The sequence below is a fragment of the Phoca vitulina genome, unplaced genomic scaffold (assembly GCF_004348235.1).
Source record: "Phoca vitulina isolate PV1807 unplaced genomic scaffold, GSC_HSeal_1.0 scaffold28, whole genome shotgun sequence".
Classification (NCBI taxonomy): domain Eukaryota; kingdom Metazoa; phylum Chordata; class Mammalia; order Carnivora; family Phocidae; genus Phoca; species Phoca vitulina.
In genome coordinates this window covers 22495752-22523660 of record NW_022589731.1, presented here as the reverse complement: position 1 = coordinate 22523660, position 27909 = coordinate 22495752, and the positions used below count along the sequence as shown (strand labels likewise).

Here is a 27909-nt window from a genome sequence, read left to right as displayed (position 1 = left end):
GGGAGGGGTAGAGAAGGTGAAGGGTCGGATCCTCGCCTAAAGGCATGTTCTAGAACGAGAATACCAAGTGCCACAAAGACATCTAAAACGGGAGTTTAAAGGAGGCATCAATCCACTGTACAAATAGCCACGTCAAGCTTGGGCCCCCGCCAGCCCCTCCCAGGCCTCTGTGTGTTGGGGGCATCTAAACAGCGGGGTGTCACAAGGACTGTCTATCCGTGTGTTTTCAGAGCCTTAGCCAGCGTCCTGCGGCTGTTACCAGGAGGGCTGCACGAAGCGAAAGCTAACGATGCAGGAGCCGGCCAGTCACCCACCCTTCAAATCTCTTGACAGGGAAACTCACGATGGTACGAAATGAAGTTATTAGCAGTCAGGGGCACTGTGGTTGTTACTTTTAAAGAAGCCAAGGGGGAAGTGCAATTGATTTTTAAAGCCAACTGAAAATACAGCCCGTTTCAAATGGAAGGATGATCATTAAGACAGGATACTCTCTCAGCCCTCGTGGAGGCTCGTAGGAAAAAACATTGTTTTTCTTTTATATTAGAGGAAAATTGACATCTTTACTGATGGGTCCCACTGGATGAAAACTCCTTCATTAGGGGAAAGGCTTCCTGGGGGAGTTGTGGGTTTCTGAGGGAGGCTTGCCAGTGAATCCAAGGCATCGAGAGAAAACGAGTCCGATGGAATGAACACCCTTGTGACTTCTCGCTCGCCTGCTTATCTGTGTTGTGGTAAACTACACAGAACATAGAGTTTGCCATTTTCACCATAATTAATTGTATAAATCAGTGGCACTTGTTACGTTCACAGTGTTGGGCAACCATCACCACTATCCGTTTCCAAACTCTCTTATCATCCCGAACATATTTAGAGGAAATAATAAAATATTTTTAGAAAAAGATTCTGGGGTAATAGTATAAGGATGTGAGGATGTAACACCCAGAGACCGTCTCTTTCCCAGCGGCTGGGAAGCTGCCCCCTCAGTTAGGGTCCTCCACGGCTAGTGCTGACCCCCCACCTGATGGGCCCCAGAATGGCCACTGCTCCCCTTTCAGCAAGAAGAAAACCAGGTGCAAATGACAATGGTCCGTGCCTTCCAGAGCCTCTGCACAGGGCAGAGGAAGGAAGGTGGGTCCTCTGGAGGAGGAAGGTGGGCCCGCACTCCCTGCCACCTTCCTCCTGCCAAGACCTCTCCTCTCTGGCAGGCCTGGATTTAGTGGTGAAAAGCTGATTGCCACTGGTAGTGGGTTGAATCATGTCCCTCCAAAATACATGTCCACCCAGAACCCCAGACTGTGACCTGATTTGAACATAGGCTCTTTGCAGATGAAATGAGTTAAGGATCTCAAGATGAAATCATCCTTGATTTACGGTAGGCCCTAAAGCCAATAGACATTGCAGTGTCTTTATAAGAAGAGGAGAGGGCTCAGGAGGTAGGCCACATGAAGAGAGAGGCAGAGATTGAAGGGGTACATCTATAAGCCAAGGAACGCTGAGGATTGTCAGAAGCTACCAGAAGCTAGGAGAAATGCATGGAACAGAGTCTCTCTCTGAGCCTCTGGCCTCCACAACGGTGAGGGAATAAATCTCTATTGTTTTACAGGTTTATGGTAATAAGTCACGGCAACCCTAGAAATTGGGAAAAACTAGAAAAATTAGTTATGTGCTTAGCTCCTCAGAACAGTCTGGAAATGCTTCTTCACTTTACGTTCCCCCTGAACACAGGAAGGGCCAAGACCCTCGTCCGGTTCGTATCCTATGACAAAAAGAGGGAGGCTGTCCATGCGCCTCCCACGCCTCACTCCCCCCTGCCACCAGGGAACTTGAGAAGACCGATTTGCCAAAGCCCGAGGGGGACTCCCTGTACGCTGGGTGCTTGGGGAAACTCCATCTGGGGCAAGGTGAGGAGGCGAGCCTAACCTCACAGCCTCAGGGCAACGAGGAAGTCACAGAGCAATGTCACCAATTCCAACATGGAGAATGTTCCACTCACTCGACTGCAAACTGAAGCTGAGCTTGGCCCTTGGCGTGACCGGAGGGGGTGCTGGCTGGGAGGACGGTGACGACGGGGACACTGAGAAACGTCGTTCACTTCCAGTGACATTGAGCACCTGGCTCTTCGGTCTCTGGGGCCGCAGGGGGCTTATCTAGAGTGGAGGAAAGAGCACAGTTAGATTCTGCCATGGCTGAGCTGTGTCCCCCACGACTCACAGGTCGAAGTCCTCACCCTCAGTACCTGTGACCGTGACCTCACCTGGAAATACACTCCTTTGCAGATGAGGCCATTAGGGTGGGCCCTAACCCAGTAGGACTGGTGTCCTTATAAAAAGGGGGGATCTGGACACAGACACATGCACACAGGGAGAACTCCAGGTGAACGTGCAGGCAGAGATCAGGGCGACGCCTCTGTGAGCCAATGTATGCCGAATATTGCCGTGGGGGAGGCCTGGACAGGGCGAATGTGCATGGGGACTGGCGACAGTCCTATCCCATGAGGCACATTCTGATGACTCAGGAAACTGAAGGATGCTTTCCTGGTGCGATGCAAAATCGCCCCTGGAGGACCCTCCATCCCGCCCCAGGCTCTGAGTCTCAGCTGAAGGTCTGAGACTGTTGATGATGCCAAATCAAGCAGGAAGCTGAGCCCAGCCCCCCGGAGGGACAGAGGTATGGCCTCTGTCCAGCAGAAGCTTCGGGGGCCAGGTGTGGGGCGAAAAGCTAAGGCCACCCCGGCAGGCCCAGGGACCACCAGTGGGTGCTGGCCTTGCCCTGGGGCATGGCGCTGCTGCTTCTCGGGCAAACCTGCCCCGACCTGCCCACCTGCTCTGCCCCACGGCCCCTGGCTCGTCCTGGGCACACGGAGGATGGCCTAGGGAACACCTCGCAGACCTTGCTGACCGCTGTCCTCTGGAGGACGAGGCCCCTCTGGGGAGAGACAGGTAGCTGAGCTGGACTGAGAACAGCGAGTCTGCCCCCAGCCAGAGGTCTGTCCCCAGAGCTGCCGCGGCTGCAGTTATTCTGAGAGTCGTCAGAGGCTGACCGGGGGCCGGGTCCTCTGCTCCGAGCCAGATGGTCCCCAGCGTTCGTTTCTGTGCACTTGCCGAGGGCACTTCAGGCCCACTTTGGCTGAACTCGGCCCATCTCTGCTAGTGTCCCTGGGAGCCAACAGGGCCACGGCGGGGAGGGACAGAACCTGCGTGGGACGGCCAAGTGCCTGGCCCGACCTTCTACCTCTTTTCACACAACTAACCGTGAGCTCTGCCACGTGGTTCAATTTCCCTCAGGCCCCTGGTTTTAACAGCTTAAAAGGGAGCTTAAAGGAAAATACATGAAAGGACATGCGGCGTGTCTGGCCCCTGGTAAATATCTCGTGCTTCTGTTAATTCCCCCACCCAGTTCTGATGTTCTGATGATCTCTCTCCTGGGCTTCAGAGACGGTGACCTCGGCTATGTCAGAAAGGTCACTGTCACCCCAGCTGTCCAGAGTAGTGGACAGAGAACGCTGGGTGGTTCATCAGAGACCTCTTCCTCCGGCTGCGGGAGGCCCAGTGCCTGGCCAGTCCCCTTCCCGCGCTCTGACGCCCCTGGCCACACTCAGGCTGCAGTCAGAGCTGTGTCTAAGGCCTCAGAAGGGCATTCGCCTTCTTGAAGGCCGTGTCGTGGCTCCCGAATCTGCCTTCTGCCTCTAGATAGCCAAGCAACACATGCCTGCCTGTCTGAATGGCACGCAGTGTGGGTGAGTCGTACCCTCTGGCTTTGAGATATAAACACGCCAAGAAACGTGTCTTATTAAAAGGGGGTCCCATGTGAGCCCTTTTGTCAAGCAACCCTTCAATCACAGCCAGGACAGGCCAGGGGCTCCTGCCCGGGGCGGGCACGTTCCTGGCCACCATCCAGACAAGGGCCCATCGTTTCTAGGGGGAGGCGGCTCTGGGCCTGACTTAACCTTTGAAGCTGACAGCCTGTGAGAGCCTTTCCTTGATTTCGTTTCCAGCCCACAGATAACGCTTTCTGAATAAAGTTCACCCGAGAAGCTACCCGTGCCTCCTTTGTGACCTCAGCCTCCACCACCGCTGTGTGCTCCGGGGAACGGCAGTCCCGGGGTCAAGTGCGTGCGGCTTGGGTTCAGGTTAAATCCCAGAAAGTCCTTCTGAAACATGGCAGAGAAGTAAATGTGGGGCAGATGAGGCAGGGAGGCCAACGTGGAGCTGCGAACTGCGGGCAGATCCCAGCAGGAGGGGCTTTGGGACTCCCGCTGAGCAGATTCCAACTCGGCGAGTACCTGGGGCTTAGAGATTTCGGGTCAGGAAGGGGAGAGGCAAAGGCGACAGCCGACCTGGAGGACTGTTTTCAGACAACAGAAGCATTCCTGTTCATCTTCTGAGATGTCAGGATGTGTCTTGGAAGCAAGTCCTACACTGCTGCCGAGAGCCTAGAACCAGCGGAGATCCTTTGGGACGGGGGATGAATGCTAAGACAGGCACCTTCCAGAGAAGGGAAGCTCCACTCTGAGCCTCCGGATGCCCTACAGCACTGGGTGATACAAGGAGAGGGTCGAGGGAGACCTCAGATTTGCAAAGTGACTGTTGGATAGAAAATTCAGTGAAATCCAATGGACAGCTCCATTGGCTAAATGCAGAGCAAAGGTAGGTCCCAGAAGCTACCGCAGAGTGGGGAAGAAGGTTCCATGAGGAATTACCGTCTCTGAAAGAATCACAGCCTCAGACTGCTGCCCGGAAATGTCAGTGGGTTTAAATTCCTTATCAAATATCTCTTGATGTTTGCTGTTCCTTTTTTCCTTCTTCTTGTCCTTCTTCTCCTTCTCTGGGTCATCCTTGTCCAGCTTGTCCTGGGACCTAGAGTGCATTTTCTTTGGCAGGAGAGGCTCCAGAGCAAACCTAGAAGAAATGGTTCTTTAAATCACTCATGACTTAAGTGGAGAACACTTGCTTCTCACCCGGCAGATAAATGGGAGCCCGTTCCCGAGGAATCTTAAGTGCTGACTGGGAACTGCGCAGGCTTACAGGAAAGGAATGATTTATAAAGAGAGGCCAAGGGGGAATTAAGATACATATTAACCAGCTGTAACAGAGAGACTCTGTTTGCAACCGGACAAGATCGAACTGGAAAGAAACAGAGACAAAGTGGAAAGAAACAGAACACGCATAGGAAGACAGGGGAGTTGTGAAGTCTGAGTGGATAGGACACGATGACATAAAGAAGATTATCTCAGATTTCTGATGGGAGGATGGTATTTAGGGTATGTTTCAAAAGGGGCGCCCTCACCTTGTAGAGATTCATACTAAAATATTCACAAATGCAATAAGAAGAAATAGGCAGATGCCAATGCAAAGAAATTTCTGTTATCTTGATTCTGACCAAGTTCCTACAGCCAGCTCAAGATTACAAATACGTCGGCTGCTTCAATTTGAAAGCCTTTTGGATGACTCCATGAGAAGCAAGCCGATTCCAGCTCACAGGTACATGGAGAGGCCCTGAGTTTTTCAGCACTGAGCACTGAGCTGGAAGACCCGGGTTCTGACTCTGCCACCTCCTGGGGAGTCTCCACCTGCCCTAATCCCTGGGGGCTGGACATCCCCAGTCTCAAGACGAAAGGAGGACACCACCGCTCTTGTGCCTACTAATACCAACTGGCTGGTATAAAACCATGTTAATGGTTAGTCTATGGAGTAAGTGGATCTTCAATTAGCTTCTAAGGCACGTGTCAAAGCTGACTATGCAAACACATCTACGTGCAATTGTGGTTTGCTACTTTAACACAAGACTGGGGCGGTGGGCGGGGGGGGGGTCCCATCCTGTTTCTGTCCTAGTAAGTCAAATCAGGAGAGAGAAGAAATGACTCAGTTCTAAGGTTGGAGTTACATCCTCTGCAGTAGGAAGGAGTTAGGAGGGAGGGCCAACATGGATAATGGTATGAAAATATCTTAAAAACTTTATAAACTTCCAGTTATAAAATAAATAAGGCACAGGAATGAGAAGTACAGCATAGGGAATATAGTCAATAAAAATAAAATAATCCTCAAGATTTTATTCTAGGTTTCGTATAACTTGAGACAATTAACGTAGGGGGAATAAATAAGATCGATGGACAACTTTCAGCTCAGGGGGAACACCTATAAATATCTCAATGAGTACACAAAGAGCCAAGAGAAAGACAGGTTGCATTTAAAATTTTTCACATTATGAGAAGCACCTGCTGACAAGATGAACTTTTATTCTGCATGTAACCCATGCCATTTGGGACCAAAGTCTCATTTTCTCCACATTAATTACACAGCTAAGGGTGGTAACCCTAGAATGAACAAAAATCTGGAGTCTAATAAAGATGCCTCCCAGTTCAAGGTTAAACAATGCCTCCTGGGAGAAGGAGGCGTGTGTTCACACGTGATACACCACACCTCTATCTAAGACATCTAGATCAATTTCCACCCTCACCCCTACGTTCTTGGAAATGTAAAAACCTTTTCGTAACTAGCTTGGGGATTTTCCTGGGGAAAAGTTGAATTATATTTCTTTAGCAATCTTGCTCTAAGTGACAAGCACACATGATTTAAATTCCTTTAAATTGAGAATTTCCATATGGATTTGGCTTTATAAGTAGCAGACTATGATAAATATGACTGTTAAGAAAAAAAAATGTGGGTTTAGTTTTCAATCCTCCACTGGGCACACCGGTCATCGGCAACAAAGGGCGCTTAGATTTGAGCTGTTCCTTGGGGCGCTCTGGAAGCGTGTATCTGCGTGTGGCGGGGACCGGAAGCCTGTGGGTTTGGTAAAGCAATGGATGGGAAACCAAAGGGGGTTGCACAAACACACCACTGTGCAAACTCCACAGTAAAATAATTAGCAGTTGGTCTCTGGGGTTTAAGCTGCATGACACATTTTTCCTTTCTATTTAATAAGAACAAACTTTACATATTTGCTACTCAAAGACACAAAAAAATTACTGATATTTTTTAACACTCAAAGTTAATGCAAGAGACACAGTGGGAACTCCACCAAAATTAACTAGTCTATTAGCTTCTTGTTGCGCTCTAAGGTCACTTTGTGCTGTTGAGTGCTCAGCAGCGAAACCGGGGTCTCCAGAGAAGTCTTGTAGAAAGAAGGTGGCCTTGCCAGCCCTCGAGCCTGACAGTGTGAGAGTTCTGTGCTCGTGTGACACCGAGGCAGCGAGCAGGAGATGAAAAGTACAAGCACACAGCCAGCAAGCAATGTATTACACTCCTTCTAGAACTTCCAGAACAGAACTGAATCAACACTCACTGGAGGTTTTAAAATCTGATGGAAACCTTACCCAAAGAATTTTTTCTCGAAAACTCACAAGACCCTGAAAGTCATCCTGGGCACTAGAGTTGCAAAGTCTTGGAGGGTTTCGGTTTCAAAGACAGTTTCGATTTTAAGAAAAATCCTCTGTTGTGATCAAACAAACCCAGGGTCCTGGGGGCTCCTCACAGGACCCTCTAAACCCCTTCCTTGCTGCTGAGCCAGACTCACCCATCAGAGCCTGGCCTGGAAGGGGTGCTGTCCGATGATAGGGAAGACACGGAGGCCACCGACAGAGGCCGGGATGAAGACGGCATCGTGAAGGATCGGACCATGGACCGGGGACGGCTGCCCCTTCTGTCATCCAGACTTGAGGGCTGACAGTGAGAGAGAGAGAGAGAGAGAGGCTTGTCTGATGCTCTTGTGCCAAAGATTTCTGGCCCGCCATGGTCAGACCCTCGGGACCAAGTGGTCTTAGCAGCCTAGATTCTAGACCAAAATTGTCCACACTTTTATGAGCAGTGCATATTCTTGTTCAGAGTTAGAGATGAAAATGATTATTTCGGGGTTTTTTGAAATCTTACCTGATCTTGTGAAAAATACCCTAACCCTCCTGTTTTTCTAACATTTTAAGTGCAGTTTTCTTTACCAACACCACAATGCATCAGCCTGTTCCAAAGCCAACACAGAATGTAGTGAGCAGAAAATTTATTGAGTAGCATCTAGACTGAAGAAACTGCAAGATCATTAGATGAACTTTGTACCTCTCTGCATGTCGATAAACCATGCAGATCACCAAAATACACGGACGTGTCTGACCGAATTTCTCCAGAATGAAATAAGATGCTCCTGCTGCTTAGTTAAAGATGGATTTGCTCCCCTGCCAGTGACTGGTACGGGGGGGCAGATGAAGCCATGGCTGGAGCTGCTCAAGCTCCTCCTCCCAGCCAGGCCGTGAACTAGAGATGCATTCTGGAGAAAAACAGTCTCTGGGTGGAGTCTTCCATCCTCTCTTTGAAGCAGGATTTATATCACCCAAACACGAGTCACGGAAATATAGCTCGTGTCAATATCTAATTACCTAGAAAATGCTAGTTAGTGTACCTGCGCCCCAAGACCAGCTGCGGCAGAGGCTCCTTCCTTGATCCTGAGGATGGAGAGCACTTCCTCTCCGGGCGGCTTTGACCTCCCCACCTCCCAGCCCCACACCAGCGAAGATGGCACCTCGGGCAGTCACCTGTAGAAGACGTGCTTGGGACCACGGCTGATTACACACCGAACACAACTTCCACATCTGAAAAGTGGGCCTGTGTCTTCAACAGGTGTTTTGCACATGAAATACGACTTGATCTGTCTGCTATCTCTTTAGGAGTAAAAGGTTCACAACGACAAAAGCACAGTTTAAAGCAGGAGTTGGTAAACTCGTTCTGTGGACGGCCTGATAGTAAGTATCTTAGGCTTTCCGTCCCCCTGCTCAGCTTGGCCACCGTAGCATGAAAACAGCCAGGGATGATACAGAGACGTGTGAGCAGGGATGTATTCTAATAAAACCCGATTTACAGTAAGGGCAGTGGGCCACCGTTTGCCCACCACCGGTGCAAAGCCACGTGGTGCTGGAATCTGCCCGCACGGAGGGGAGGTCTTGGGTTTGGCACCAAGGATGGCGCCGTTGCACACCCCCGAGGACACATCCATTGTCACTAACTGGCCTTTACCTATGAGGAGACTAAAAAGGAAACTAAGTACAAACTAGTCCAAATCGCGGACACGTTTCCTGTACAAAATCTAGCAACTCAAAGTCTACAGAATGCTCTTCTCAGCCTTTCTGAGACACATGTCGACGCAGCCCAAGGCCTGGCTCTCTGACGCGTGGCTCCCCCGGCCCCCCGCGTCTCGGCTGCGCCCCGGGACTGTTCGGTGTCCCGCTGCTCCTGACGCTGCGCCAGGCCCGCCGGACCCCCTCAGCCGCCGCCGCGCTCGGCCCCCGCTCCTCTCTGGCGTCTCGGTGGGATTCGAGCCTCTTCACGCTTTGAGTGAGCCCAGCCACCAGCCCCTGCCATTTCCTCCAGAGCAGCAGCCTCTGAGGGCGGCTCACGGGGGGCATCTGGGCACCCGCCTACCACCCCTGCAGGGCTGCCTTCCCGCCTCTCCCCTGCAACAGCCTCGGGCTTCACTCCCACCTATCCTTTCTGGACTGGGGTTGGGGGGGCAGAGCAGAAGGGCAGAAAACCAGTGACGTCAGGCTCAGGTGATGCCCGTGGCCGGGAGGATGCTCCCTCCGTATCCATCCACTTCTAGGCACAGGGAGACTTGCATTCAAGGGAACGCAGCGGAGCATACAGAGGAGAAATGTGACCCGTCCGACATCCGGGTGCTGTGAGCCCCCCTCCTCGCCTGACGGTTTCCGTTTTTCTGGTGAAATGATCCTCACAGCTATGTGAGCAATGCAAGCGTTGAGTGCGCAGGGAAGAGGAGGGAGCCAGTCGTGGACCAGGAGGCGGAGGTGGCCAGCGAGAACCACCTCACTCCAGCTCTTGGGAAGGCCCAGAAGACCCTTGAACATCCTACCTCTGACCACAAAGGGCTGGTGATGTCCCTCAAGAGGCAAACTGGAGTCTTGGGCGGATGTACCAGTATGGACTGGAAAGAACAAAGGGAAGGGGGGATGGCAGGAGCAGGGCTCTGGCCAAGGAGGGACAGAAGCCACTCCTGGGTCCCACACTTGAAGGTCACCCACTGGGTGTGGCCATGGGCCCCACTGGGTCATTTGTCTCACAATTCCTTCTTGACTGAGCAGAGCCTCTAAAAATTGAAGAATTGGGACTTTTTTTTTTTTTCATCTGAAGCGACTTGAATTTCTTCCAGCCATGACAGATGTAGCTCCAGCGTCAGGAGAACATGAGTAACCTGATGTCCCCATGTCCCAACACCAGGGCTGGCAGGGTGGGGGTGGGGCAGTTAGAACTAGGCTAGAATTTTGGCTCTGGTACCAACGATGGGACCTCGCATCACACAGGGAACCACTCTGAGCTTCCTCCAGAGCACGCAGGGAATAATCATCCCACCTCGAGAGGCTGGTGTGAGGATGAAATGGGCAGCTGGAGCCCACTGGCCTTGGCACACTCTGAAGGTAGCTCCCGTTGTCCTTGCTGTTGTCATTATTATGGCTTGAAGCAAACACTCATTTTGGCTCTCTTACCAGAAGCGAGCCCTGCCCTGCTCAAAAGCTCTGACACGTTTGGTGTCCTTGTCTTCCAGCTGAGCCCAAATGCCTCCCCTTGACCCCCATACGTGCCTACTGCCTGTGTATCAGGGGTGGGGTGAGCAGGGCTGAATTTAATTGCAGTGACCAGTGTTTTATGGGGTAGGGTGAGAAGCAGGTACGTTTCTTTTCTGGAAGACACAGTGGGTGCTCGTGGCCCCTTCCTCAGGGACCCCGGCGTCTGCACTCCTCACTCCCTATGCATCTGGAGAAGTGGGGCTGTGAGCTTTTGTCCTGGGAGCGGTGGCCCCCTAGAGCCCCAGCATAGGCAAGGTGAGGGCCAGTGGGGAGGGAGCAGGGGTCTGGAGGAGCTGCCTGTGGATTAAGAAGTCAGAGGGTGTCCAAGTCTTCTATCTATGGCTTTGGCTGGATCAGAAAAATTGACAAAATGGTTTATGTCTCTTCTATGGGGTTTTTATTTTTAAATCCATTTTTTTTTTTTTCAAACAGGATGATACTATATTGCCTTTCCAAGTATTCTGAGATGCTTGCAAGTTTTCAGAGCAGATAAGACAGGAAAGGCTCATACCAGACTGCTTTTTATTGCCGCTTTTCTCAGAGCATGACAGGGGCATCTGCCTGTCTCTCTGTCTGCTCAAGGGAGGCAAGCTGCAGAGCCTGCCGCTCGGGTCCCAGGATGGAGGACTCAGGAAGGCAGCTCCAGCAAAGAAAACATCCAAGGGGAGGAAATGCACCCTTGATTCTATTCCTCGATCCCAATAAGCCTGACCAGCCCCTAGCTGGGCTTGGGTGCGGTGCTGCCCAGGCGGCCCCTAGAGAGAGGTGGGCAGTTTGGTGGGCATGACGTGTCTCAGGATGTGGTGGACACCGCTCATCTCTGGCCAAGGATGGCTGTGTCGGAACAGGGGAAACCTGTCCTGGAGGAGGGGGACACCCCCGCTCCCTACGCAACAGGCCCGCCTCCTGCCCTGGCTTTCCTTCTCCCCTGGGCCCAGCAGCAAGCCCGCACAGACGTAATGAACCCCAGCAGAGAACGGAATAGGAAGGATGTGTGGTGAGCCAGACAGGTTTCTGTCATTTTGAAATACAAATTATGTGAGTGGTAAAAGAGGAAGCCTTTCACTTTCAGTACAAAAACTCTTAAGATCTCACACGTGTTTGTTTCTTAGAAAGACTTAAGAGTGGTGTAAGTCTTGGGAAGAGACTCATGACGACGCACCCTGAAATTCTTGCCACTCGACTCTGACTGCAATGAGTTGCAAGCCCCAAAGCGATCAAGCACTCCTCAAGGGTTCTGCCCGGCATGAGGGGTCCTCCAGGGTAGCCGGCAGGAGGGCACCCCGGTCCCCAAGCCTGTTCCCCGTGAGCAGCTCCCGCTGGGTTGGCCGCCCTGGGTCCCCACGCACTGAGTTTTCAGACCAGAGCCCAGAGGTTGCGTTCTCTTGGCTTTGTCAGGTTCACACCTGCTGGGCATGCACTGGTGCTCCAGAGCCCGGCCACAGCGGGCAAGGGTGGGCAGGTGGGTCAGCATGGAGTGGAATCAGAGCCAAAGGAGCCCCTTTCTGGGGGGACTCTCAGTCTCTTACAAGAGAAGGAAAAGCTCTGCCATGTAAACTAAGAGTAGTGGCTAAAAGCACAGACTGGGAGGCAGACCGGTGGGCTTCAAACTCCATCAGTGGCCGGAGTGGCCACTGCTAGAGTGTGACTTGCATCCCCTTTTCCCCATCTGTAAAATGAGGATGACCACAGTGCCTCCTTTGTAGTGTTAAGTGGAGAAGCCAGTTCATATTTGCAAAACACTTGGAAAGGTCCCTGGCATATGGTAAGCACTAAATTAGTGTTTGCTAAGGGAGCTAAATGTGTGAAAAAAAAGAAGTGAGTTCAACAGGAAGAGCAACAGAGAACTGTAGAGAATGGCAGACAGATGGAATTGGGCCGAAAAAGGACCCAAAATGGTGCCCTACATTGGACACCTGGTTCTTCAGGAAGGACAGAAAAGCGTCGTGCGATGTGAGAAGCAGAGTACCTTCTACAGCACGCCTTTTGTTTGCAGGAAGGTGGAAACCTTGTGCGCCCTTACCCCCTTCATGCCAAGGGCTGGGATTCTAGATCGGAAGCCTCACTGCCTCTTTTTGTCACACTGCTGGTTCCCTCCAAACAACAGGGAAAGGGGGCCTTGAGTCATCCGCTGTGTCCGACATTTCCAGAGTCCAGGGACAGTCAAGAGCCAGGGACAGTCAAGAGCCACCAAGGCTCCCAGAGACCACAGGGCTCACACTGCCAGATACTTTGCCTCATTACATATCACAAGCCACACTTTTATCACAATCTTGATCCCAGCCCCCACTCAGAAACTTCCACAAACTCTTGGCAAAAGCCCAGTTCTGCCCTTCATCCAGAGCAAAGCCTCCTGCCCCACACCGCGCCAATCCAGGCTCTTGGAGGCTGGGCACCTTTCCGGCTTTTCCTATGATTTCTCTTCTTTCCAAGACATGTCTACGTCTGCACGGCCTCCGGCCTGCCATTCGAATTCCGGCCTCCCAGCCTTTCCTGGGTGAACCCTTCCTCCCCACCTCCTCCCCGACTGTCTCCAGCTTACCTTTCTTGGCCCAGACCAATGACCACTCCTTTAAGACGTAAGTCTTTGCTAACAATTTCAGATCTCAGTAAACCATAGCGACTCTCTCCAATGACTTTGACTTTGGACTGGACTTAGGCTCCAGCTCTGCCTTAGGACATCATGAGTTCTGTTGTCCTGTGTGTTCCCTAACCCTCCGTATGTGGTGTATGGCTGGAGGTGTGGCCTCTACGGCCAGCCGACGTTGAGTCCCATGGGCCTCTGGGTGGTTTTTCTGCTGCCCCACCACATTAAGGACAGACTGTGTTCACAGCAGGTGAGCAGGGCGTTTGGTGATCAAGCAAACTCATGAGCGCTTACTCACCCTGACATTTCCAATTATTGAAAGGAGCTTGCTGGCTTACTGACGATGGACTTCCGAGGGGGCCGAGGTCCTTCAAATCCCACTTCCCCAGTAGGCGTCACACATACATCTTACTCACCCTGCCTGTGAGCCTGTCACAGTTGGACAACTGAACGCTGAGACACCCATCTCCCCTTCTGCAAGGCTACCCACTTACCATGGTTCGGACACCATACTGCTTTTCCACTTTTTCCTTCAGCTGTCTGAAACAGGCTTCCATTCTCTCATGAAATGGCCTCAGTGCTTCTGTGACTTTGTCTCCGTGAATCCTGATCCCTTCAGCCAAAAACGGAATCTGAAAAACGTAGCAGTCAACACTCCTTATTTCCTGGTTAATGGTCTAGAGAGAGACGCGCACACCAGGCAGAAAGCGGCACTGTGTGCAAAATCCAACTGCTGTGTTTCCAAATCAAACCGTGAATCAAAGTCATCAGCAGGCACGTGACCCCCAACGACCAAAATGTTCAAATTACAATCATTTGTGTTTTAAATTGGACACGTTTCGTGCAGTGCTCAGCGCACGACGGCCACTCAGTAACTTGCCTGACTCCCATTGGCTGACCAATCCTAGAATAGACTCATCTGTGCTTTCCTCGTGAATTGGGGAAGAACTGCAGTTTGAATCTGTTTAGCTGTAACTTGATCTATTAGCAAAGGGTCGTGTCACAGTGCAAAGATTTTTTTTTTCTTTTTTAGCCCAGAATATTGCCTCTCTAGGCAATTGAGAACCCTATTCTAAAACTTAAAAATCTAATTACATGTGATCTATAGTCCTGAAGGATCTTCTTATTTGGAAAGGAAAACCAAATTTATTCTTCCTTAAAACTAAAAATAATCATTTCTCTGCCAACACTGCTGTCACAAAATATCCATGCCAACACTTCACTCCCAAGCGCGGAGATGCAGCTGACCTTTAAAAGCGTCGCAGGGAGGCATTTTCATTCCCCAGCCCCAGAGACCCTCTAGCATCACTGCTCTTGGGGGCTGGAGGGGGTTCCAAGGAGGGCTTCCTTTCCCCAGCTTCTGCTTTCCCCCAGCGCTCGGACCCAGAGTCAGACATTCTTCAGTGCAATCAAGCTAAGAGGCTTCCTCTTAATAATTTATAATTAAATCAAAATACTGATTAAAAACAGATTTCCCTAATATGACAGAACACCAACCTAAATGAGCAGATTTATTAGGAAGCAGGATCATAAGTACACAATTGAATTTCATGTGAACAAATTCGAGAAATCTTACCAAGATGAATCAATGCATAAAATGTATTTGGTTGCCATTTAGAGCACGCAGCTGTTGCCTCTTGTGGTCTCCAGGGAAAGACGAAAGAAGTGAGGGCTCCCATGTCACAGCCCACCCACCAGCCCACCCAGCAGCCCACCCAGCCTGCCCTCGGGCTGCACGGGCACAAAGCTTGTTTCGCTGACAGTTGGGCCTACCCCCAAGGTTTGGGCCAGGCATCCCTTTGCGGCCAGTTACTGCCTAAAGGACAGGGTGCATGCAGGTGAGCCTTCACAACGGATGAGCTGTTTTAATATTCCGTATGAATTACTCGTGCAGATGGCAGCCTCCCCGGAGCCAGCCGCAGTGTGGTTCAACAGTAGAAATGCTCACATTAATCCTTCTGCTTCCTGAGCTCTGCCCTGGGGCACAGCACAGGCAGGCTGGGGACAACTTTTGGTGGGATGGTAAACGTGTTGGATCTATTTGGGTACGGAGGCGAGTATGGGGGGGCTGTCTCAAGGTTGAGACACAGCCACTTGAGATCTTGCAAGCATTTTTCTGTAGAATGGACCTTTTTCCAAATATACAAAATGCAGTCTAAATGTCTCTTTTTTTTGTTGGTTTGATTAAAAGCCTTCATTGGCCAGATTCTTCGACCTCAAAGAAGCTACTTGCTGGACTAAAGTTAAGACCATTTGGTTTAAGTCCCTGGGGCTGCGTGAACTGCAATTTGGCAGGTGAAATTTAGGGGGTATGAGAATTGACCACTTCAACAGGTCCCTGACATTGTCAGATACAAGCTTCTTCTAGGATAGGATCTGGCCTCTGTTCTACGTCTGACTGGGGCTGAGCCACAGCTCTGCATGAAAAGATGCTCTGTGTAAACACTCCAACATATTGCGTGCTTAACATACAAACACGAGCCATGGAACGAGGCCTGAAGTGATCTTTGGGGACCCTGTGGTTCAGTGGGTTCCAACCTGGATGAGCATCAGAACCTCCCAGGCAGGTTCCTGAACCCCACCCTGGAGCCCTGATTTGCTCTGGGGTAGATCCCAGGAATCTGCATTTCTTAAAAGTTGCCCAGAGCAAGGAGAGGGGAGAGGACATCCCCAAAGTCACACCTTGGGTTGTTCAAAATGAGCACGCAGCCTGCTCTCCAAAGACGCCCTCCTGAACAGCGGTGATGCATGTGAAGTTCAGTGCCTTTGAGGAAGGGGCTGGAGCTCAGTCTGAGCTGGTGTCCACTGTAAAACTAGAGGGGGCCCCACGCGCCTGCAGCCACGGGCTCCCAGCTGGGAGGAGCAGGTCAGCACCGTCCTGGTTTGGGGATGGCAAGAGCAGAGCCAAGAGCTGCCTGGGACTTAACAACCCACCTTCACAAACGATTTCAGCATCGAAATGTGCTTATTGCATATCAGTGATGGAAACTCTGCCAACAAGTCCTTGGGATTCCCCAGAGGAAACCTCACTCTGCCCTGATGCAGTTTCCAGAAAAAAACCAAACCAAACAAACTAACAAACGAAAACAGAAGACAGCATCCTGATAACCCCAAACTTATTTTTAATGACCATATGACTCAATCACTGATACTAAAATATGGGTTTGCAAACATTTGCAAATGAAAGGGAAATCACAGGTAATGTTTTGAATATGTATTTTTCATCACTCTTTGATTTAATGAAGTTGCTAGAAAATGGATTCTTTCTTTCAGCTTTCCTGTGAGCTGCTTTAAAATTCATCCTTTAATATAGTTATTAGGAGTGATGACATAGCGTGACATAAAGTTCTCTCTGGGGAACAAATTATTTTCCTCTGTAGGACTTGAAACTCTTAAAATCCAATTTGCTGTAAAAGCTTACAAGAAAAAAAAAAAATCAATACAACTTTTGCAGACCAAACTAGTTTTTGTGTGGCAATGATTTTATAGCCTTCAATGAGGAGTTGGAATTTTGTACCCTCTGGTTTCTACATCTAAAATGGAATCATTCAGACTTTTAAACTCTCTCTCTTTTTGGAAACAGAGGGAGACGGTCTACATGAGGCTTACATTCCATGCGGAGAACCGTCCTTGGCCACTGAGCCAGCCCCCAGGGTTTGTTATCACAGAATAATTCTAATGCAAACAGATGTCTAGAGATTTGTGGCCAAGTCACACCCAGGAGGATGGCGATTGTAAAAAAACCAAAGCAAAACAAAACCAGAAACTGACAAGTGTTGACAAGGAGGTGGAGGATGTGGCTCCTCAAAAGATTAAAAAATAGAATTACCGTTTGATCCAGAAATCCCACTTCTGGGAATACGCCCAAAAGAACTGAAAGCAGGAAAATGAACAGACACGTGTGCGGCCATGTTCGCAGACAAGCAGTGGAAGGAACTTAAGTGTGCACAGATGGATGAATGGACAAACAAAGTGTGGTCCATCCACACAATGGAATATTATTTAGCCCAAAAAGGAAGGAAATTCTGGCTCAGGCTACAACACGGATGAACCCTGAAGACACTGTACTCAGTGAAATAAACCAGTCACAAAAGCCATATGACTTTACTGTATGACTCTACTTATGTGAAGTACCTGGAACGATCAAGTTCATAGAGACAGACGGTGGAATGGTGGTTTCCAAGGGTGGGGAGAATGGAGAGTTGGTGCAGAGATTTTTGGCAAGATGGGAAAGTTCTGGAGATGCATAGAGGGGATGGTCGCACAAAAATGTGAACGTGCTTAATGCCCCCGATCTGTACTCCAAATTGGTTAAGATGTTACATTTTATGTTATGTCTATCTTAGTACCACGAAATATACATAGATTGGAAGTGGGCTTGAAACCAAAGTTCAGCCTCACTCTACCCTACCAGGTCACACTGGTCAACGTGCTGATAATGGAGAAGCCACTGGGGTGAGGCTCTGGGAAGGCCAGGGTCAAAGTGTCTCTTCAGAGGAACAGCCTCACCTACGTCAGGGCCCCAAGTGGCAGCCTGGGACCCCCTGGCTCAGCGGAATGGCCTGGGGTACACTGCCGCCAGGCACAGGGTGACCCCGGCCTCCACCTCCCTCAGCTCTCTGTGTGGGGATTAGATCAGACAGCACCCTCCTCCCCTCCCACACGAGAAAACAAAGCCCGAAACAGTGAGCTGTCCTCAGGACAGAGCAGGTTAGGCAGAGCTCCAGGAGAACCAGGTCTTGATGTCCCCTCCACCACCAGGCTCACAGGGGCTCTAAGACGCAGACCATGTGAACTAAACAAGTCACTTCCAACTGGACATGAGACGCCCTCCGGACCATGTCCTTCTAACAGCACGTCCCTCTAAGGTAAGACTCAGCGGCCTCAGGAGCACGACTATAGACGCACCATAATACACAGAATTACAGCTGGGAAAACACAGATGTGGATGCCCCCAACCCTGGCCACCACCAGGGAGAACGTGGCGGGGGGGGGGGGCGCTCTGCCGTGGCCCACCGACGCCTCCCACACGGATGGCACTGACGTGAGCGCCTTTCCCACGACAGGCTGGAGCCAGGCTCTTGAAGACATCACAGTTCTCACCTTGCCTCTGATATTGTCAATACCAGACAGAGATCTGCCGGCAGAGACAGACCAGGCTCACTGGCAAGAGAGGACGCCCTGTGTGTGCAACTTCATGACCACAGCCAAGGAGCTGAGTTAATCACGGCAGTGGGGGTGGTTCATCTGGGGACACACGTGGCTACATGCACTGTGGCGGATGTCCCAGGCCCCCGTGCCGGCCGGCATGCATGCTGAGATGGCCCAGGCGGACGCGGGTCTAGCCTCGGATGCGGGTCTAGCCTCGGATGTGGGTCTAGCCTCCCCACTCCAGGCCTGCAAGGCTGCCATCACACACTTACCTGCCACGCAATGAGGTCCTTGAGCTTCTCAATCTTTTCATGGGCCTCTGGGTGCTCCTGCAGGTACCGCTCTGTAAAGAAGGCCTTTGGAGACAGAAGGGCCACTCAGTACACTGCTTCCCCAGCACCATTTCTGCACACTGACTGCACACCAGACCCGGGCATAGAGCCATGTTTAAAACAGACCCACCCCTAGGGGATGGACCCTCCCCAGCACTCAGGGCTAAAGGTCTGGTTAGCTCAAACACAACAGATGGAGTGAATGGGCAGCCAGGAGGGGCATTTAGGGCGGCACCTCTGTCTTGGAATCCAGCAAAGCCACAGCTGACCTGGATGACTCAGTCCGCTGGGTGGCAGCTCCCTGGTGGCTCACATGCCCTGACTCCCACCCTGCACCCCGCCCCGGGCCAGTCCTACACCTAAAGGCGGCTTACAACAGAGAGCTATCTCTCGGTCCAGGGCGATGACTCCTCCTGGCCTGCTCTCCACCTCAGCTCTTACCCTGTCTGGACAGGGGCTCAGCAAGATTTTCTGTGAAGGGCTTCAATGCTGCCATTGTTCTATGAGGACGTCCTGTGTGTGCAACTTCATTCAAGTTCAAGTTCAAGCCACAGACACTAAGTAATAAATGGTCGCGGCCGAGTTCCAAACTTGGTATCAAAAACAGAGAGCAGACCGTAGTGCAGACCCCTGGTCTAGACCACACCCACGTCCTTCGCTTCTGCCCCTTCCCACTAAGAGATTTTCCGGGGAGACCAGCTGGCCTGCTCCCCGTACCCACCATGCCTACCTATCCCAAATGTTCTAATTCTTTTGTCTTTCACTACAACTGTATCTCTTGGCCTTTCATGATCCCAGGACTCTTGAGAGCCACCTGAGGGCAGCGCCACAGAGCTCCGTCAGCCCAACCTGCAGGGACGATGCCCAGGGGAGCCATGCCCAGGGTCGGGCCTTGACCTTCCGCAGCCAGCAGGAGCCACCTCTAGGCGGTCCCAGCCTTGGCTCAGTCCCGGCTGAGATCGGCCACTGAGACCAGCGTAATTTCTGGGCTGGAAGATACGTGTCTGGAGACAGTCTGTCCCAGGACAGGGCGGTACCACTGGCATGTCACGTGCCTTCTCATAATTCGCGAAGCCTCCCATGACGGCAGGGTCCACGATGCCATTCAGGAGCATAGAGAGGGGGTTGATGGGGAGGCTGGGGTCGTCCAGGTGCTGCCGTACCATGCTGTTCATCTTGTCGTTGGTCAGCTGCATGGTCTCGATGGCGTTCTCCAGGGGACTGATCTCCACCTGCGGGGAAGGAAGGAGATGTGACTCCAGGCCATCTGCTGCGTCCATGCACCTGGGTCCTCTGTTCATTGTCTGGCCCATGGGACCTTGCCAGAAGAGAAGCATTTCCAAGTGGGGCCAGGCTTCCTATTCCTCCAGTGCACCTTTCTTCCCAGGGGGGTTTTCGGGGGTGTTTCTTATCTCCCAAACAAGAGCAGCTGGGTATTTTAGTATCATTGTGCATTTCCAATAGGTGTGGCCCTCACATGCAAATTCCAAAGGGGTAACACAAGGCTGTCTGTCTCTGAGAGGTGTGTGTGGGTGTGTGTGTGCATGCATACACATGTGGTCTGCTTCTTTTAAACTGGGCAAGATTTTGGACGCCTGCGCGGCTCAGTTGGTTAAGCGTTTGCCTTCGGCTCAGGTGAGAACCCCGAGATCCTGGGATCCAGTCCGGCATCGGGTTCCCTGCTCAGCGGGGAGCCTGCTTCTCCCTCTCCCTCTGCCATCCCCCCCACCCCCACCCCACTTGTGCTCTCTGGCTCTCTCTGTCAAATAAATAAATAAAATCTAAAAAAAAAAAAAATGGGCAAGATTTTAAGGAGCAATCCATCCCTGTCCCTGAGGCCGGAGGCCCAGGCACTTTGTAAGACCGCTGTACCTGCTTGGTCAGGGAAGGGCCCTCCTCCCCACATGAGACCACACTCTCTCTCACGAAGGAAGAGCTCCACCACCCAGGGAGAGCACGTCACCGCTGCCAATGGACCTCCCAGGCCTCATCGGAAGGGCCGCCACTGGTCAGCCGGACCCCGTGCAGGAGGCAGGGCACCACCACCCATCCTGCAACTGCCCTCCTTTCTCTGGGGCCCCAAAGCTCCCTGCAAGGCCCAGCCGGGCACGCCTCTCTGGCTCAGCCCTAAGGTGCCACGAAAACATGGCCGGGTTTAAAACAACAGCAACCCCTTCCCACCAGGCCTCACTCTGATAGATGCTGGGCTGGGCCACAAAGCCACGTCCAGGGGTCATCTCAACACATGATCCTTTCCGTCCTCCCAAAGGAGGTGGCAGGGGTCCCTACCCGTGCCTGGGAACCCCAGGGTGTCTGCAGCGAGGGACAAAGCAGAGCAGCCTGCTTCTGTCCTGCTGCAGCCTCTGGGGGTTGTCTGCTGGGCAAAGGGGAGCAGGGGGAGCAGGGACTCGAGAACGGACAACTCTGCTCACGGCTGGCCCCAGGTCCTAGAGCGACGCTTGGAGTCACTGTGGGGGAAGCCGCCTGCTCCGCCCGGCCCCTGGCTGGCCCCGTGCCCGATCAGCGTGTACTGCAAGATTGCTGCTCCCACGTGGTCCCACGAGGTCCCTGGCGGGCCCAGAGCCTGGAGCGCAGAATCCCAGGCACACACCTACACCAAATCCACACTCCAGGGCAGTATTCCGTTTTAACTGACTGCTAACTCCCCGCTGCTGATCCCATCTGCCTCAAGAACAGAGAGTTTCCTCCTTTCATCCAACAAGAGGGCTGGCTGCCACCCCGGGGCATCCCACGGCGGCCGGTCCCGGGAGGCGCGCACAAGGGGAGGGGTGTCGAGAGCAGCCCTCGGTTACGCGCTCTGGGATTATTCAGCTTCCAGCCCCTTGGTTTGTTACAAATGGCAAACAGTGCCGATGGCAGAACCACATCTTCACAGAAAGTCAGGGCTCACCCCTCTCCACCTCTGAGCTCTTAAGCTCCTTCCTCTCGAAATCTGGCTGGCTCACGAAATCCCGGATTACTGAGGGCTTTGGGCAGAGGCTCATTAGGAAGATTAGTGCCTGTTTACTCGAAGTCCCCCCACTCCACCCTCTCACACACGTACATCCATCACCAGCTCTAAATGGTGCCAGCAAAGGCTTGCATTTCTGCCACCTGCCATATACTTTCTGAGCCTTCCATCCATCGGGGCTGCCTGGGTGCTACGGGGGCATGGAGTGGGCGCTCCCAGAGCAGAGAACGCAAGTGCCCAAGGCAGGGACAGGCACAGAGACCCAGGGCTTCAGAGAAGCAGGAGGGGGCACCTGGGATGTGGGGAGCAGATGTGGCCCCGAGCTCAGATGGGCATGGACGACAGACAAGAGAGGAAACAGGGCTGGGAAGAGAGGTTCCAGGCAGGTTCGGGAACCAAATCAGGAGTTTCCAAGGGGACTCACTGTAAACTAAATGGGAGGCACCACCCCTCTGGATAAGATCCTGCTGGCTGAACACAAAAGGCATTGAGACACACGAATCAACATACATATTTCAATCAGATCTCTTTATACCACCCCCTGATACTTCTGTGTATTCAGGAAGAATCTGCCGCCCAACTCCGGTTCACATAGATGAAACTGTCCCATAGCTCACCACTGAGGCAAAGCAAAGTTTAGCTAATGAGATGCGAGTCATTATTTCTTTAAAAAAGTGCCAGTGAGGGGTATATTCTCAAGCTATTTTTACTTGAAATGAGCAAGTACTATTAATCAAGTTGTTTGTCATGTAAATGGCAATAAAAGCATCAGGAAGAAAGATCTTAAAAAGTGTATGTAAATTGGAACTTGTCTTAAACTTTTCATTTAGTTAACAGAAAGAGCTTTCAAAACAGCACAGCGATGACTAGATTTAAATATTTTGTGAGAAGAAAGGAAATCTTAATTCTGGTTTTCTTGTCAGCCAGCTCTGGTTGTGATTACACAGCATTTCTACTACAATATTCGTGGACCGGGAGAGTTGATGCCCCAGGGAACACGCAGGGTGATGATGGGTTAAGTCTTGTCTGACCTGGGGTCCCAGTGTGCGCGCCGCACCCTGTAAGAGGGGAAAACACAATGCCTTCTGGGGGGGGGGGGGGGGGGGGAGTCCTTACCATGAAAACAGATTTGACCTCAAACCACCTTAAAATTCCGGGTAATTTGTACGCCGTGGTGTATATGGTTCTCTCGATCCACATGTTCTGCAAAGGGAACACACATGGTACTCATCAGGAGAAGGATGTCAGCAGGTGGACAGCTTCTGCGCTAACGGGGACTGGCCGCTCTCTGTGAGGTGGGTCCTCCGGGAGGACGGGTCTCCCTGGGAGGAGTCGCATGCGGCCCTTTTGTGGGCCGTGCCTTGCATGCCGTGCTCTGCCTGTGAGTCAGACGGTCACACGAGACACAGCAGTGTCCCCTGCTTTTGCTGGCCAATGGTGCCAGCCTCCCTGGCATGCGGCAAAGAAAATACAACAGGAGAGTCAGGGAGAATTCCATACGTCAAAACCAGGGAAGTTCCCTCTGAGCAAAAAGATTTTTGAAGAGGCCCCAAGGAGTTCTTTGTTGGCCTGACTTTGGGTTCAACAGAAACCCAAAGGTGGAAAGGCATTAAGGAAAACCGGGTTTCCTGTAAGTGACCGCTCACATTCTGATACGGATCAGTCAGTATTTTAGGCTTCAATTTGTTTCTTGCACAACTGATCTCTATTCCCACTAGAAAATAAAGATGTGGAAAAATTACCCACCACCCAGAGATGGTAACTTAAACATTTCAGTATCTGTTGTTCAAGACTTCTTACTAAGCATTAAAAAGCATGTAGATGCATATTTTCAATAAAATACCATTTTATAATCCATATTCTTCATAGAACAGAACACTATGTGTGGCGGGAAACTGCTTCAAGCCAATGAGCGTCACCCCTCTGCGCCTCTCTCAGGCTGTGCGGAAGCCCGTGGCGAGCTCACAAGCAGGGACTCTTTGCCCACCTGTTCCTGCCCAGTGTCAGCTTCCGGCCACCCTCTCCCTGTCCTGGGTCATACTGGGCCGTGCAGGTGTGTTGGGAGTGGTCCGGGCACAATGGACTGTCAGCAATTCCAGGGAGCCACACTGGATCTTAGAGAAGCATTCATCCCCCACCTCTGAGGCTCCAGAGGGGAGAAGGAAGGGGACCCGGCCGAGGCCTCCTGTCTCCCCAGCTAGAGCTTTTTGCCCCAGGAGGAGGCTCCCCCAGGGGCTTGCCAGAGAAAACAGCAGTGTACCCTTTCAGAGCACTGGGACCGCACCTGCAGGGTCTCCCCAGAGGCCAACACGGCCCGAGCAGGGGCCCTGGGCTCCACCGAGGGCTTTCTGGACAACCAACGCCGGCTGACTCAGGCGCTATCTCTCTGTCTCCTTCCTCCTCAGCTGCTCCTGGGCCCCAGGGCTTCACCCCTTGCTGAGCGACCACTCTGAGTGCTCAGGCTGGCCGGGCAGCCCCGCAGCGTCCCGTCTGCAGGGCCAGGCCACCTGCAACAGGGCCAAGCCCAGCTTCCCATTGCAAAAAGCCCCACGCTTATCTGGAAGCTTTAGGCTTTGTCAGGCATGTGAAGGACTAAATCCCGTGGCTTCTGAAAGCCTCATCCAAGTGCGAGGGCCTAACGGGGCCATTAGAGGATTTCAGGGCCATTTAGAAGAAGCACAGCCTCCGAGGCTTAGTGCAGCCCCAAACGTCAGGGGTCTCGGTTATTCTTAGCTCTGCCCCAAATGGCTGCACCCCCGTTGGCAATTTGCTTGACCTCCTTGCGTCTCTTTCTTTATGATATGAGAATATACACAGCTGCCGGATGCGAGATGTGTGAGGGAAATTCAAGAACTGCCTATAAATCCCACAGTCCAGAGACGCTATATAAACGGTCATGTTGTTGCCACAAGAGACCGCTCAGAAAGCCGCCCCCTTCGCGCTGCTGTCTTGGCCCCTCCCTCACTATTACAGACAACACCGCAGGGACCAGTTACCAAGTAGGGTATCCTGGGATGCTGGCATTAGCCAAGAAATAGGGTCTTCGTTTTGAGACAAGCAGTGTGGGAAGTGGGAACGACTACAGTTCCCGGAATACAAGCTCACAGCAGACACCTAGGAGATGGCTCAGGCAGGAAGGGCCTTCAGCACTGTGACTGGAGACTCTCAGGCCCCGCCCTGAGGATCAGAAGATTACAGGAAATGGAGAGCTTCAAGGGGAGGCTGGACAGAAGCACTGTGGAAGGGCCCCAAACTTCACTCTGGGTCAGGTCACCTTTGATCTTCTGCACCCCCAGACACCTCCCGACTACAGGCAAGGGGATGCAGTCCCCAGCAGAGCTGCTGGTCCTCCTTGGGGGTCCTCGTGGCTAGTAGGTCCTGGAAACACGGGCCTGTCTAGGGATTCCCAGAGGACGTTTGCAGGGCAGAAGGAGGGAGAAATATTAACATTTTTAAAAACTGTGCTTTATTGCAAAGAATTGATTTATTCTTTGCAAATGGAAACCATTAAATCAGTTGTATGTATATTTTTTAAAAAGCTGCAAAAACTTCCGTTAATATTTCTATGACTAATGCAGGGGACGACGTATGATAACCTTTTTTGGCTGGCTGTCACAACTGGGGAGATGCTACCGGCATCTAATGGGGAGAGGGTCAGGGACGCTGCTCAATACCCTCTGAGGCATAGGGCGGCTCCAGCACAGAGAATCACCCGGCCCGGGACCCCGTGGTGCCCAGGAGCACCTGCTCTGGTGCCCTGAGCCTCAGGGAAATTCAGGCGCTGGACAGTGAGCGTCTGGGTCTCTGCCCTGCTCACCTCTGGCTGCTTGTCATCAGCAGAAAGCCCCTGAAGTGCTCGGTCCCTCTGTGTGCCTATTTGTATTAGACACACCAGTAGGGTGCTCGGGGGCCCGGGACCCGGAGGGAGACGACTCAGAGAAGCTGAGGAAGGAGGCGAGTATGCCCGGAGGGTAAGAAGCAGGGTCTCAGCACTCGGCCCCTTCTGCTAGCACCTTAAGGCCTCGGCGACATCCTCTGTGAGATGTTCGCCCTTCACTACAGTTGAAGGGGTTAGGATTTGGTATTTGGATTTCTGCACACAAGGCACAAAGGCATCTAATATGCCCTGTGGTCGCCTCTGAGGCCGGTTTTCCACAGGTAGTGTTGGTGGTGGTAAAGGAGTTCTTTGGGGGTTTTTTGGTGGTTGTTTTTTTACCGCAAATTCATTGTCTGGGTTTTTCTCTCCCTTGCGGATCGGCCGAGAATATTCAAATCGCTGGACCTCGTTCACCCTATAAAAACTGTAGAGAGACAGACAAATCGTTAGACATTTAACCCCAAAGCAGCCGATATGCTTTTAGACGTGGGGTCTGGCCTCCTGATAGGTCCCTGCGTCCCTTAAAATATCCCCAGCCTTGACCCTGAGTGACAGCTGTGGCTTTCTCTCTCCGCCAGCCTCGGGAGAGAGATGCTGGCAGATGGAAACGTTACCTTGAGTTTTTGCCTCTTCCCTGTCCCTGCAAACCCTCAGGGGAGAAGAGACCCGGAGTAAGAGCGAAGCAGGCACACGCAGAGAGAAGGTGAAGCGAAGGAGAGCGGCAACAGGCCTGCGTCCCCCACTCCTGTGTTTACTACTTCAAAATCTTCATTTATTTTATCAGTTTAATTCAGTGATTCAACAATTTATTAAAAGAACCTAATAATGTTTTTATTAAATTTTTAAAAAAATTGTGTGTTTATTGTTTTTATAAAGACCTTATATACCTTAGTTTGAGCTCTACAGAAGGCAGTCTGTAACCACAAAGGGTGGCACACACGACAAGTGTGTACTTTCTTTCCCTGGGGAAGGGGTGGGTGGCACGCGTAAGCCAGAGGCAGACTCATTCCTCCTCAGCCCTGAAATGTCGGCCGCCTCCCCACGTCACAGCGAAATCGCTGAGCATCAGCTACGATTCGCTATTGGCTTTAACACCTCTTCCTGAAATAAACTGTTGCAAAAGTTGAAACAGGTGCCTTGTGAAAGCAATCGTTCATCAATAAACAGAGTCCTAGCTGACTTCCCATTATGGCTGATAAAAGGTTAAAGAAAGGAGAGTGAATTTTGAGGAAGAACACAACCCACCAAACTTCAGGATATGAAATAAACAGATTCTGAGCATTATTAGGCCATGGAACAGGTTAATTTCTTAACCAGAACATGGATCACATAGAAAAGAAAATTCTTGACATCAAAGAAACATCTAAAGCAGACGGTCTCTACAGCATTGCTAGGTCAGGGGCAACTCAATGTCGAGGCATAAACCCTCAAATTCGGACAGCCGACCAGTGAGTCTAAAAATCTGCCTCATAATCCTACGTTATATAATCGTGGTGTTGCAGGGGTCTAAGGGTTCTCCACCCAAAAAAGCAAATGACCCAATTCCTTTTCCTGCCTTATGGCATGCAAACACTCTGGTCCTCCTCCCCAGGTGTGGGGACTCAGAAATGCTGGGTTGGGGCTGGGCTGGAGCCCTGCTGAGAAGCTCTGCAGGGAACCCCCACCCTCCCCACCGCCAAGAAGGTCACAAGGAGACCAGAGTGCCCCCTCTGTCCTCCCGAGTTTTCCTCATCTCCCCACATCAGGAAAGGAATAGTTCTCGTGCCATCCAGCAACACACACTAACTTCTTCCTTCACTGTTTTGATGCTGCAAAGAATTTGCTTCCCTTGCTCTTCTAAGTAAACAGAAAGAGCATCTGGAAAGCTAATCAAAGGCTAAAACCCACCCTCTCAAGAGTGAAATTCTTAGCTCACAGCCCTTCACCGTCCTCACGGTGGGTAGGAGAAATGGGGTGCTTACCTTACAATCTGCTCCGACACAGGCCTGTGAAATTTCGGGGGCAGATCGAGTTTGGGCTTTACGGTGAAGCACTGAATATCTGAGGGCGAAAGGGGTTAAGGATCACCAGGAGGGGTGGACATCAGCCGTGACGGGGCCCCCAGGTCCACCCACCCACCCAGGCGCACAGCGTGGTGATGGGTCACATTCCATAGGGTTGTCGGAAAGGATACACTGGCCAGGAGAGTTTTTAATATCATCGCCTGGTGGAGATGTTGTCTTCATTTTCTCAGCATTCGGGAACTGAGTTAACAGCCGAGCTTCAAAATCTTCCCTGCGTTCATACTCTTTCCCTCGGTAAATGAAAACTTTCCCCTGGAAACAATGACATTCATTAAATACCACCACAGGGGAAGGCCAGGACCTGTGCATGCACAAATGCATTGGTCTTCAAAATATGCTTGAGAGGTTTTTTGTTTTGTTTTGT

The 27909-nt window shown here is 51.6% G+C and overlaps 1 protein-coding gene across 2 annotated transcripts in view; it reads right to left on the bottom strand.

The window, feature by feature from the left end:
* Positions 1-27909, bottom strand: part of DOCK1 (dedicator of cytokinesis 1) — a 487093-nt gene that overhangs the window by 4568 nt on the left and 454616 nt on the right. For both annotated transcript variants that reach the window (XM_032423353.1, XM_032423354.1), the window contains exons 41-50: positions 27656-27797; positions 27444-27522; positions 25822-25906; positions 22722-22808; positions 19690-19866; positions 18575-18658; positions 13646-13783; positions 7516-7661; positions 4700-4898; positions 1994-2147 (exon numbers count right to left, since the gene is read on the bottom strand). In XM_032423353.1, the coding sequence (XP_032279244.1) occupies positions 1994-2147; positions 4700-4898; positions 7516-7661; positions 13646-13783; positions 18575-18658; positions 19690-19866; positions 22722-22808; positions 25822-25906; positions 27444-27522; positions 27656-27797 (1291 nt within the window). The remainder of the gene's footprint in view (positions 1-1993; positions 2148-4699; positions 4899-7515; positions 7662-13645; positions 13784-18574; positions 18659-19689; positions 19867-22721; positions 22809-25821; positions 25907-27443; positions 27523-27655; positions 27798-27909) is intronic.